General features: G+C 37.3%; 1 protein-coding gene across 2 annotated transcripts in view; it reads left to right on the top strand.

Annotated features, from left to right (window-relative positions):
- Window positions 1–13,035, top strand: part of Tenm1 (teneurin transmembrane protein 1) — an 889,292-nt gene that overhangs the window by 484,822 nt on the left and 391,435 nt on the right. For both annotated transcript variants that reach the window (XM_087599322.1, NM_001446957.1), the window contains 1 exon segment: window positions 2,067–2,307. In XM_087599322.1, coding sequence (XP_087455448.1) covers window positions 2,067–2,307 — 241 coding nt within the window.

Raw genomic sequence — 13,035 nt, 5'->3', positions numbered from 1 at the left:
CCTTTGGGTTTGCAAACCCCTTCATCTCCTTCAGTCCTTTCTCTAACTCCTCCATTGGGGTACCTGTGCTCAGTCCAAGGATTGGCTGCAAGCACCAGCCTCTGTATTTCTCATGCTCTGGCAGAGCCTCTCAGGAGACAGCTATATCAGGGTCCTGTCAGCAATCACTTCTTGGCACCAGCAATATTGTCTGGGTTGGTGTCTGTATATGGGATGGATTCCCAGGTGTGGCAGTCTTTGGATGGCCTTTCCTTCAGTCTCTGCTCCACACTTGGTCTTTGTATTTCCTTTAGACAGGAGCAATTCTGTGTTTTAAAGGTTACAGCATTTTAGGAAGGAGGTATACACACAAACATAAATGAAACACTTAGAAAATATACAAGATTTTGTGTCTGTGAATCATAAGCAAAAAAACCGTATTAGCCATACTTGTACTATGGTACTGGCCAAAGTACCATGTGAGTTCTATTCATGTTTAAACTATTAATTTGCTTTAGATCCTAGACAACTTTCCCATCTGGAAAATGGAAAAATCTAGCAGGTCCTTTGTGCCCTAGCAAATTTATGCTTCCTTGAGTCCAAACAATGCAAATCATATTTCTGTCTATGTGATTATAAGTATGGATGTAAAAGTTAAAAATATTAAAGAAATGTTACATACTAGTGATAATGTGTTAGGATTTATGGGTTTGGGGTGAACAGAGAGTACTGGGATAGTTTAGGAGTTTTATGGATTATTTCAAGTATAGAAGGATAACTGAACCCCTATCGGAATTTGTAAATAAAATAATCATCACTCTTTACCCTACCTGTCTCTTGTGCAATTCCGATTTTTCATATGTTGAGTTTATTTAAAAGGGGAACCACTTGTACTAGAAAATTCAGCCAAGAATTTGTCATACTTTTGCTCCTGGGATAGTATTTTTTTATATATATGAAAACCAAGCCAATGTCTTTAAAATTCATGTCTGAAGTGGAAGGATTGAAAGAAGTGATTTTTTTCCCTCTGATCAGTCCCTGCAAAGTGGGCCTCAGAACACACCAGCTGAGCCCTCTGTTAGGCAGGGAAAGCCTCTGGCATTTTTCTGCCTTTCAATTCTGTCATTGGGGAGGTGGGACAAAGCCGTACCATCTACAAAGTTTATCCAGAACGTGCTGGTGTTACAAGCTATCACTTGACATCTCTTATGTTCCTCCTGTGGAAGAGGGGTGGCTATGTGCTACAATAGTGATTTCTTTTCAAAGGGCTTTAAGTGGGGTATTTCTCCTGGGCCAGATTCTAACTAACTTTCTTGATATGTGCCTGCCTGAACAGCAGTGGCAAACGACCAAACAATAGCAACATCAGGAGTCTGAGGACTTCCGTCTCTATCTGCCCCCTCTGCAAATAAGCAGAAAAGAAACTCTCTCCATTGTTGCCTAGGATGCTGCTGCCTGAGCAGAGCTCCTAAAATGGTGTAGCAAACAGCGAGATGTTCAGACTTCGCTCTGCACAGCCATGGAAATGCATATAGTAACCAGAACAAAGTCCCCTTAGCTTGCCTTTTACAAGAAGCACTCCAAGGTGTTGGGTTGGTGAAGAGATTAGTTCCACGCAGTGGAGTTATACACTTGTGAACTATTTTTCTGAAGTATGAATTTACTCCTGTGTAGGCAGGCTAACATTCTTTCTCAGGTAAGTCAGAGGTGGCCTTATATTTTTATTTGAAGTGTAGAATGATTTTCCTCACAACAAATTTGTGCCTTTCACTAGTATTTTCAGAAGTGTGATTTTTTTTGCAACTGATAGAAATCATCTTCCTTCTGTTTTGTAGCTTTATATCTCATTGATAACAAATTGCGTGGGGTGGCCTCATTGCGTTTAGCTGGTATATTCCTAAAGAATTTACATGTAAATGCAACTATGGGTGTTTTACATTTCATATATAAGTTAAGTGACATCTTTACAGATGAACTTCAAACTTTTCTCCAGTCCCACAGGTTTTTACCCCAGTAAGTCTGTCATGCTGTGTTCCCGAAGTAGGAGAGTAAGTCCTTACTTGTTGTTTTTCTTTTCTTGATTTTAGACATGCAAAGCAGCCCACACAACCAGTTCACCTTCAGGCCACTCCCACCACCGCCACCTCCTCCACATGCCTGCACCTGTGCCAGGAAGCCACCTCCTACAGTGGACTCTCTTCAAAGAAGGTCGATGACTACCCGCAGCCAGCCCAGTCCAGCTGCTCCTGCTCCTCCAACCAGCACACAGGATTCAGTTCATCTGCATAACAGCTGGGTCTTGAACAGTAACATACCACTGGAGACCAGGTACTTAAGCTATTTTTCACCCTACTATACTTAAATATTGACAGAGGATGACTGTTGAGTGCAGAAACTCCTTTTGCCATAGTTACCTGCAGAGAAACACAAACTTGTACCATTATACACAACCAGTTACGTAAGTAAAAGGGCAGAACCCTTTATAGGCACACAAGGAATAATGATTCGGGCACATTCACGGACATTACTTATAGATGTTTGTATAAAGTTGCAGTCCTAGTGCATAAATACCTCATTTCCAGACAGCCACCAAAACTGAAATGAAGCAATCATCTGAACTGTCACTGTAGGCTTACCATGAAAATCAATTGTGTTGTTTCAAGGAATTATATAAACAAACAAACAGACAAAGAGAAAAATAGTTGGATGAATAGTAGTCATTGCCACATTATTTCTTAGAAAATCACTTGGAAAGAAAGGTGCCTTCTAATAGTTTAGAAAGGGTTTGCATAAGAAAAAGAGAACACATAAGTAACTTGAAAATTGTATTCTAGTAGCATGACTCTTTGAAGGGAAATAAGGCACTGTTTTTCTGTCATGTCACATATCTGAGTTTCTAAATTCACTCCCTAAGATTTTATTGTGAGCAAATTCTGCTCTACAGTTCTGGCTCCTTTGAGCAGGAAGAGTACTTTGGCACTAGGCAAGGTTAACTGAGAAATCACTCACCATTTCCCATCATTCTTTCTTTAAAAATGTACAGTGTTTTAGAGAAGGCAGTGTAGCTCAGTAATAGATTGCTTGCCAGTCATTCAGAAGACCCTGAACTCAATCCTCATCATCGCATACCCAAATGCTCCCTTCTATTAACATAGGAAAATAGAAGCTAGTAAAGCACGGTGTTCCGTTGTCAACTTCCAGGAGTTCCTGTTGACTTCTTTATGTCTTAATTATTTTTGAAAGACAATTTTATGTAAACAACATTCATAATATATCAGTCAATAAACAATGTCTGGCATGAACTTCTATCTTAATATCCTCTGGGAATCATAAGAGAAAGGGAGTGACTAATAAACTCACATTACGAGGTTTTCCTCCTTCGTAGCATATTAAATTAGAGGGCATCAGCAAATACCACCACTAACACATGGAAACTGCTGTGGCCTCCATCCAGAAAACTGTATCATTTACCACATACTCGATTAAAATGTTTTATAAGCCACTCTTTTCTGCAGTGGTAGTACTCAGCACCTATGGTGAGGACAACAGATATGGTTTATGCATTTTTATTATTATTGAGAATTTCATACAGGTGAATGTGGTTTTTTTTTTTATAAAATCTAACCTTTATTTCTTCCCCATTCCATTCCTTATCCTTCTGCTCCTTTTTCCTCTAATTATTATTAACTTTTATCATAATCAAAGGGAGAAAATGTATAAAGTGAGAGATGTGAAGGTTAAAGGAAATCTTCAAATAGCTCAGATCGCTCAGCAGTTAAGAGAACTCTCTGTTCTTCCAGTAGACCTGGGTTTAATTCTCAACTCCACCAAGGTCGCACATAACCATCTAACTCTAACCCCATTGGATCTGATACTATTTTTTGCCTGCCCTGGGCACCAGTCATACATGTAGCACACAGATATGCATACGAGGCAAAACACCTAAAATAAATATGTGAAATTAAAAATTTTTGAAGAATAATAGAAATCTTTATCTCCCTCATTCTTATTTCGACTCATCTGTGGGGCTTGCTATAACTAAGAAAACAGTGGGACAATATGGTGAACTTGCTGTTCTGTCAAGCAACACAATTCCTTCCTCAGGAAGACAAATAACAGGAAATCTGGAAGGAGGATGGAGACAGGCTCAGGCAAATTGAGAAATAAAACTATTCTTATTTGAAATGTACATCCAGGCATGTTTGTACAAATTGCACCCACGGACCTTCTGTATCTGTGCATGGAATGTATTAATTGGTCTCAGTTTCCTAAGATGTGGAGACAAACATAAGTTCCATGTGATACTGAGAAGAGAGCCTTTTTAGTCTATTTGGAAATATATTCAGCATCAGAAAAATGAAGTTAAAAATACTTGGAAGCCTTACTGGCCTGATTAACTAAAGCTTTCCAATTTTATCCTTGAAAAACATTCATTTCATGCTTAGTCAATAAAGGGTAAGAGTGAGTGCATAGTAACTTATGCAGAGGCTGGATAATAGGACCTCTTAGAGCCTAAATTCCTCATTTGTAAAAATAAATACAAAATTGCCCTAGGAGCAAGCACTTAGGCCCTGGCTTCCATCACTAACACACCCCCAAAATTGCCTACCATAATTATGTTTTAAAAAGAACAAACTAGGACAATGTAGAGTATGTCATACATTGCAAAACACAACATTTGAAAGGTGACATTATTATCCCTACTCAGTTGTTGTCTGCCTCCGTGTAATGGAATTGACTAATAACTGAAATGTTCCATTCTGTCTCATACAACGACTTGAAGACTCCCTTTTTTAACCAAATTGTCCACTTCTAAATGCCTATTATTGCGTCTTTTTTAAGTTTAGGAGCTCACCAAGTATAACCTGTCTCTCACCTTCACTATTTATGAGTCTGTTTGTTATATGTTTAAAGCTAAACGTCTCCCCAGTTACTTCATATGTTCCTCATATGTCTTAGTTGTGAACGGACACCATGTCCAAAGCAACTCTTATAAAGACAGCATTTAACTGGGGCTAGCTTACAAGTTCAGAGGTTCAGTCCATCATCATCAAGGTAGGGGCAGGGCAGCATCCATGCAGTCATGATACAGCCAGAGCTGAGAGTTCTACATCTTCATCTGAAGGCTGCTAGTGGAAGACTTCCAGGTAACTAGGGTGAAGACGTAATAGCCCATACCCACAATGATACACCTACTCCAACAAAGCCACACCTTCTCCAACAGTGCCACATCTCCAAATAGTGCCATTCCCTGGGCTGAGCATCACATTTCTGGGTTCCAACTTCCATTCCTGATATCGGTCTTTAAAGCACCCTCTTTGCAAACTGCTCTTGGAATATAAAGTCGAGGGCTCAGTGCATCCCGAGACTTATTAGTTTCTTGGGCTTCGGGTAGGAAAGGTCATTCAGGTTTCCCTGAAAAACACACATTTTCCATTGGGTATTAGTCCATGGAAGCTCAGGAAACACTAGTAACGCTCAAAGAAAGGGCAAAGTTTATAGACACATATAGCTGCTTTTCCTTGCTCTTGCCTCTATTTCTTTTGTCTACTGCAGTGTCTGCTTTCACCACCTCCCTACAGGACTGCATATGTACCTCTTTATCGTCTCACCGCATTCCTTCATCTGCTTGTCTCATAGCTAACTGTTTCACTTCATTGTGGTACTAGGTTCCAAAGCCTTTAAATGGGAATTTGATTAGCCCAGTTCATCTCTTATGTACCCTGATTAAGCATTTTAGCAAACCATGCCAGCTAGTTTCTCACCCCACTGAGACTAGGGCCAAAAAGAAAGCCATGTGCTTAAAAGGAGTAACAACATGTTGAACACCAACTAGGCATTTGACAGCCACTCTCAGGGTATTGCTAAGATTGTTGGTTGGTAAATACCTGGGAGCATATCAGATGCCCCTTAAATAGGATTCTTAAAAGTTACCTTGACTATCCAGGGCTCTGTGCGATGGCTGATGATCAAGCTGTTTCCTTTGTTTAACCATTATTTCTACCAATATTGTCTACTCTAATATCATCCCTTTTGATGGATATATGACAATGCTGATACAGAACTAGTAACTAAGACTCTAAGCCTTTCTAATAAAGTATAAAGCTAGATCATATTTTATATAGTCTGTAAAGGAAACGTCTTAAATTATATATTTGAAAACTGCAGTGTTGTTAGACTGTCGTCTCATGGTTTAAACCCTTGAACTGTTGTAATTTGATTTCATCCTGCTAGAATATAGAGTTGCAGCTAAATATTCATTCTACTGTGCAAAGTAGATAGTTTGCTCTCATGCTAGTGTATATAGCCCACATTTTTGCATCTTTACTAACATACAAACCACATTTCTGCCTCTTATTTAGAGACATACCATAAAAGACTTTGTCAAATATCTTGGTGATATCTACATACAGTATACCTACTTTCCCCCTGATCTGCCAATCTATTAACTGCTCAAAAATAGAAGGGAACTTTTACCTAACATGAGTACCCTTGAGATAATTTATACTTTCTTCTCAGAGTTTCTATCCTTGTTTTTTTTTTTTTTGCTAACTCCTCAAAATCATTTTTTTAAAAATAATTTGTTCTATCTTAATCCCATAATATTTTTGTACTCTACTATAAGGAGAATATATGTTTCCTTTTTATTTTCAAAACTACCGTTTCTATTTACCATTGCCAGTTTTCTGCCATATTTTACCTGTGATGTAGTCCCTGAAATGGGTATGTAATCTGACACACAGAACATCTCTCTTCTCTGGTATGAGATATTAGTGTATTTAGAATTGTTAAATGCCTTTGTGTATATATAACTTCTGTGTGATTAGGCACATATATGAATATCTCTCTCTCTCTCTCTCTCTCTCTCTCTCTCTCTCTCTCTCTGTGTGTGTGTGTGTGTGTGTGTGTGTGTGTGTGTGTGTGTGTGACAGAGTGGGGGAAGTCAAACTCAAGTATCATTTCTCAGGTACCATCTACCTTGTTTTATGAAACAAGGTGTTTCATTGGCCTGAGGTTTGCAACATACCTCAGGCCAATATATCTCAGGCATCTACCTCTCTGCTTCCCCAGAACTGGGGTAACAACTGCACACCAAGTCGCTTGTCTTTCATTTTGTTTATCCATTTTTATTAATTTTCATGCAACATATTTTGATCATATTCTTCCCTCTCCCCTAATTCCTCCCATATCTTTTCCATACCCAATTCTCAATAATTCTCATAAAATGAAAAAAAGCAAAGATGAAATAAACAACACAAAAAACGACAGAGAGAGAGAGAGAGAGAGAGAGAGAGAGAGAGAGAGAGAGAGAGAGAGAGAGAGAATCTTTTTTGTGTTGGCTAATTATACCTGACCAATGATGTCAGTCAAAGAGTATGGTGGCTATCCGTAGTATCAGTCTATCAAAGAAAACTGAGTTTTGTTTTCCCGGCAGCTGTCAAGTGCAAATAGCTGGCCTTTCTTTTTAATCATGAGTATTGGAGATGAAACTCGAGTCCTTGATTTTGTATAGCAAGCTCTTTATTAACATAGCTGTCTCCCTAACCTCAAATGTTTCTAATGACACCCCCCCCAGTTTGTGCATTAATGTATATTTACTGATGTTTGCTTGCCATATTAAGTGTTTAGGTCCTTTTTGCAAAGAATGCTAGAAGTCAAGAAAGGACTCCCTAAGTTTTCATTCCAATAGCAATTGCATATCTCTTTTTCTTTGTTCTGATTGTTACACACACACACACACACACACACACACACACACACACACACACATACTTACAATAATCCTTAGTGTTTTCTTGAGTCATGGGCTCATTTCAGATGTGAATAGTATTGGAATTATTCTCATTCTACATTCTATACCTTTGTTCTCTGGTTCGCATGCCCTTATTTCGGTACATGCCCTTCTGGTATTGAAGCTCAATGGAGATGATTTCGTGGAGACCCGGGTTTCTATCATTAACCTACTTTCTGATCTCCACTTTAAAGAACCTCAGGATATGAAACCCTACCTACTGCACTTCTAAAATCTCTTTTCCTAAAGTGTAAGATTTTAGCTTCATACTCTATTCATTAAGCCCAAGATAAAATAATTTCTTTCTCAAAAGCTTTAACCTACAAATTCCTCTATATTTTAGCTACTTACCTACATTTCATTTACATTGCCTTCTGTGATGTGCAGTCTTCAAGAAGTTGAGAGTTTGCCATATATTTGTGTTTAGGTAAATAGTATATCACTATGGAATGCTAATCATTTCTATTTAGTATACATTCATCTATGGCACTTCTCTGCCTGTGTTGTTAGTTAACAGATATCTTTATTCATATGGGCAAATAGCTCATCATAGACTTTCAGATCCGCTACATACAAGGTAGTGTGTCCTTGTATGTGTCCCCCAGCATCACCATGTTCTAGCTTTCTCATCTGTGCCGGAAGGACGATAGTAAAATCTATTTCATGAGGTTTATATGGGTAGTGGAAGAATTATATAAATTAAATTTGCAATGTTCTTAGAGCAGCCATGATCCCTGGACGCACTTGATAAGTAATAGTAATAATAACACCAATAACAATACAAGGACAAATTCTCCTTCTTATTCCTTTCCAATTTCTTTCTTCATCCAATTAAAAGTCTTTCTCTCTTCATGCTCATTCTCTCCCCCCAAGTAAAGGCATACTTACTGTTCTGCTTTTCTGGGCATTTTTACATAAAATATTCACATTCATCACCTTATTCCAGTCGTTAGAGTCGCAGCCCCCCTTTTGTATTTCTATGACAAAAACCTGCATGGCTTAGTGAGACAGCCTTGTAATCAATGTCCAGAACAGCTTTAGAATTGCCAATTATTTGCCATCAATCAGACAAACAATACCAGAGCAACCCACGACATTCTCAATTGTACCCTGTCATGAACCTTTCCTTCCTCAACTATCAGCCTTTTTACCTCCTCTTCTAGCTCTTCTCTCAGCAGTGCCAATACCAAAACATGTTTGGATGACCTATCTTTTTCAACCAAGGAATGAGCACTTTACCAAAGTCAGAGAAAGCTAATGATGTATTTAAGCAGATGTGCTTCAAAACCCCTAGACTAAGGCACTTAACCTTGTCATGGCCTATATATATATATATATATATATATATATATATATATATATATATATATATATATATTACTAACTGCCACAGGCCTCAGTTCCTCTAAGTGGTATATGGAGAAAATTACAGGCCTTAACTTGTGGGTATGTCTCAAGAAGTGAATGAAAACAATATTTGTAAAATATCTGCTCAGAGTCAGGAACATAGAAAGTATCAGCTAAATATTATCATTTCCAATTTGGTTTAAGGTCCTGGCAGGAAGCAGATGACAAGGAGAGAAATTCAGAGTCACTACAGTTCAAAGAGCCACATTAGCCACAATCTGTTCTTTAAAAAATCAACTATTCAGAAATATCTCTGAATCTATGGCTAACCGAATATGTCCTGCAGAGTGAGACATTCACGAAACACTTACCCTGGTTCTCTGTGGCTACTCCAAGGATCTCTGTGCTCCAGAACCTTATAGTCTGCTATTAGCCACTGCAATATTAGCTAAAAGTGTAGCTCTTCTGCAGGTACACTGTTCTTGGTTCTTAGGTATACATTGCTTTAATGTTTATATGAATGCCTGTGGAATAGGTACATTTGGTATCACTATCCTCCATTGAGAAATGAAGAAATTCATAAACATAGAAGTCAAAGTATTCTATAAAGCACCACAATGTTAGGACCTAACAAGTCTACATTATGTTTTTAAACTTAACTGCAGGCTTAGGATCTGCATCGTTCACTACTCATTACCGCCTTTCCGTGACAGTGAAGGTAAAATAAAATGGTGAATAATAATTCCATAATAATTTCTTATAAGCTATGTGATTCCAAAATCAAAATAAAAGGAAAAAATGAAGCTTCTGCACAGAAAATAGCTTAAAATCACTTTGTTCTTGAATTACAGGGCTTTAGGTGAAAAGTGGAGGAAAGGGCATTCACACTCATGCACCTGTGCACTCATTAGTCATCTACGTCATGGTAGCTGCATAGCTGCTTTTCTTCCTGTTATCCTTCCTTTCCCCAACTCATGGCCATTTGAACACATTTGACCAGGCTGTCAGTTGTGTAGGAAAATGTGTTCCTGCTGACACTAATAAAAGATAATTATAACAGAACCCTAAAAGTATAGCTTTTAAGCTATGAACAAGAAATGGAAATTTTAGGCAGACGTCCTTGCTGTTAAACATCTGTATTCTCTTTACAAAGGGGCCTACGCATAGGTATACTATAGACTGCAATTCTTTGGTGATTTATTTGTTCTGCAGAAAGGCTATTTATACCCTGTCAACCTCACCTCCATCTCAACACCATTATATGTTTTTGACCATTTGCTACTAGATCTGGTGTTGAATTTCACCTCCATAGTGCGGCCATGGGCAATTTGTGGAATTCCAAACCTCAGTTTTCTCATCTTACAAATGGGCTCCTTACTCACTCACAACACTCACTCACATCCCATCATCTGTGACAAGGTTTACTTTAGAACATACGTATGATTTATACCCTCCTTTTAGTTTTCTCTAGATTTTCAAAAGCTCATGTTTGTTTTGGTTTGATTTTGCTTACCCGTCTGTATGTTCCTTGATCTTATCCACACATTCTTTGAGTTTATATGGCCAGGCACATGTTAAAATCTGGTTAAATGGTACTTCTTTCTGTGGTAGCATCAAAAAGGTAACCCACAGCGGGCAAAACCAGAGCATGATCTTCAGTTTCTCAACCTCTTCATGAAGCTCCTCCTTTAAGGATAATTTTCACTATTCTTCTTTCCCTTAACTATGCTCTTTTGTGTCTCTCAAGGCAATTTCCTAATTCAGTTTATAGCCTCTTATTCATCAGAGTATTTGGCCAAGTGCTAGTTCAAGACCATTCAAAGGTTGTTTGCCCTGCTCCTGAAAAGGTAATTTATTTATTTCTAATGATGGCTATAGACTTTAGCCTTAGTCTTCCACCAAAATAATTCCTACTTAAAATTTTGCTGTTAATTTTTTTAATGCTAGAGAGAACACAAGTTTAAGAAAATAATATCCACATCAGCTAATAAAGGCAAACCAGAATGATGTGCAGGAGTTATGCCTGCCCAGAGGAGTGGGGAGAAAGGTCTATCCATTGAGTTTTAGCATATTCTGACAGATGACTATACCTTGGTTTGACACTAAGTGCCTTTATTGGCTTTAGGCCCATATGTACAGGATTATTTTTTAAAAGAAGAACAAAAACAATTGGTGGATAAGACAGTGACTGGCAAAGACTAAAGAAAGATATTAAATCCATATAACTAATGCTTGTTATCATGCTTCGAGACCTAGTGTTTGTCTTTGGGAAAAGAAACATTTGGAAGAAATATTAACCATGATGACAGTATTATAAATATCTTTGAAATAATACCTTTTACATATTAACCCATAAATATAAGCTATCTAGTGGTAATTTTATTTCTGTATTATAAAGTAGTACTAAAATCTACCTAAGATTTATACGTAGCTTTTTCCTTAGGATATTTGCAATAGAAAAATAGATTTACAGACATAATTTTTTCTCCAATAATGACTTAAGGAAAAAAAAAGCTTGGAACGTACACATTCACTGCTTAAATTCAACAATTCCTCATGCTCTAATCCAAGAACAGCACCAGGGTTAGCCAAATCTATCTTCAGCCACAGATTTAAAGATTCATTTTAAGACAGGAAAATACTTCTGAGAACTAATCTATGACCAATAAATCCTGTTTCCTACACATGAACAGGAATCAACCAGTCTTTTCAGACTATAACAAATAATAAACATAGAATATTTTACATTTAAATAAAGATAATTCTGCATTCACCATATATTCTTTAGATTTTGGAAGCAAAGCTTTCGTAATAAAGAACAATACATTGGGCACCACTGTCACAACAATCTGTCATCACTTTGGTGATAGTACTTTTAAGCATGTTCTTTAATAAAATACTCTCAGGTTCATCTCAAAGTAAAACCTTAAGTAAACATAATTTATTATATTTTATAAGGAAATATTTTATAAGGAAGGAGAATTTCTTCCAAGATGAGAGGAAATCTAATTTTATATGGAGAGTCATTTAGCAATCCAAATGTAAATGTAAGCAGGTGTTTTGGGGAATTTAAAGAGGTGAACTGCTTGATGTAATATATGAGCAAAACAACCAAAAATTAAAATGGAGACAAATCAACATCTCTGACGTTTTGCCTTCCCTCACCATATATCTACATACTTCCCTACTCAATTCAGTATTTAATACAGGATGCCTGATTTTCAGGAAAAAAGAGAGAGAAATCTTATAACAAATTTTCCACTCCAAAGTTATTTGATTAATCATAATAAATATGTTCATTGTCATGTCAAATTAATCAACACTTGTGTGATATATTTTCTTGAAAGTATGTGATATATTTGATGTGCTAGAAACAAATTTATTTTTTACTTTTTTCTGCAGAAGTGTATGTATGTGTGTTTGTGTGCTGGCACGTGTGCACGCGTGCGTGGGCACGTGCCGTGAATGCACACACATAAATGTATGCCTTTGTTTCTGTGTATGTATCAAAGAAATTCTACTGAACATTACCCATTGGGAGAAACCAGCTGGTTCTTTATTAATCCACAACACAAAAATGTTTGTGCTCTAAAAGCAGAAGATAAAATCGGGTTAAGTAATCAGATCTTTGAACCATCTCTGCAAGAACTGTGAAAGCTTGATACTGAGTATTTCATTTAAGAACTTGAAAGCTCAAAAAAGAATTGCCCCCTCTGGCAAACAGATAAGCAAATAAGCAGTAACATCTGCTTCTCCATTCTATTAAAAAACAAAACAAAACAGAAAAAAACCCAGCTTTGGTGTGAGGGTATAAGACTGTGCATAATGAAAGACTTTAAATGGAAAACTGTTCATTATAAATGTGATGATGGATTAAATGCAATGTAGATGCTTTTTAACAAATTCCATCAGGTAAT

Source organism: Rattus norvegicus, chromosome X (assembly GCF_021556685.1).
Source record: "Rattus norvegicus strain SHRSP/BbbUtx chromosome X, alternate assembly SHRSP_T2T, whole genome shotgun sequence".
Classification (NCBI taxonomy): domain Eukaryota; kingdom Metazoa; phylum Chordata; class Mammalia; order Rodentia; family Muridae; genus Rattus; species Rattus norvegicus.
Note: the sequence above shows the minus strand (reverse complement) of the source record. Positions and strands in the feature narration are given on the sequence as shown.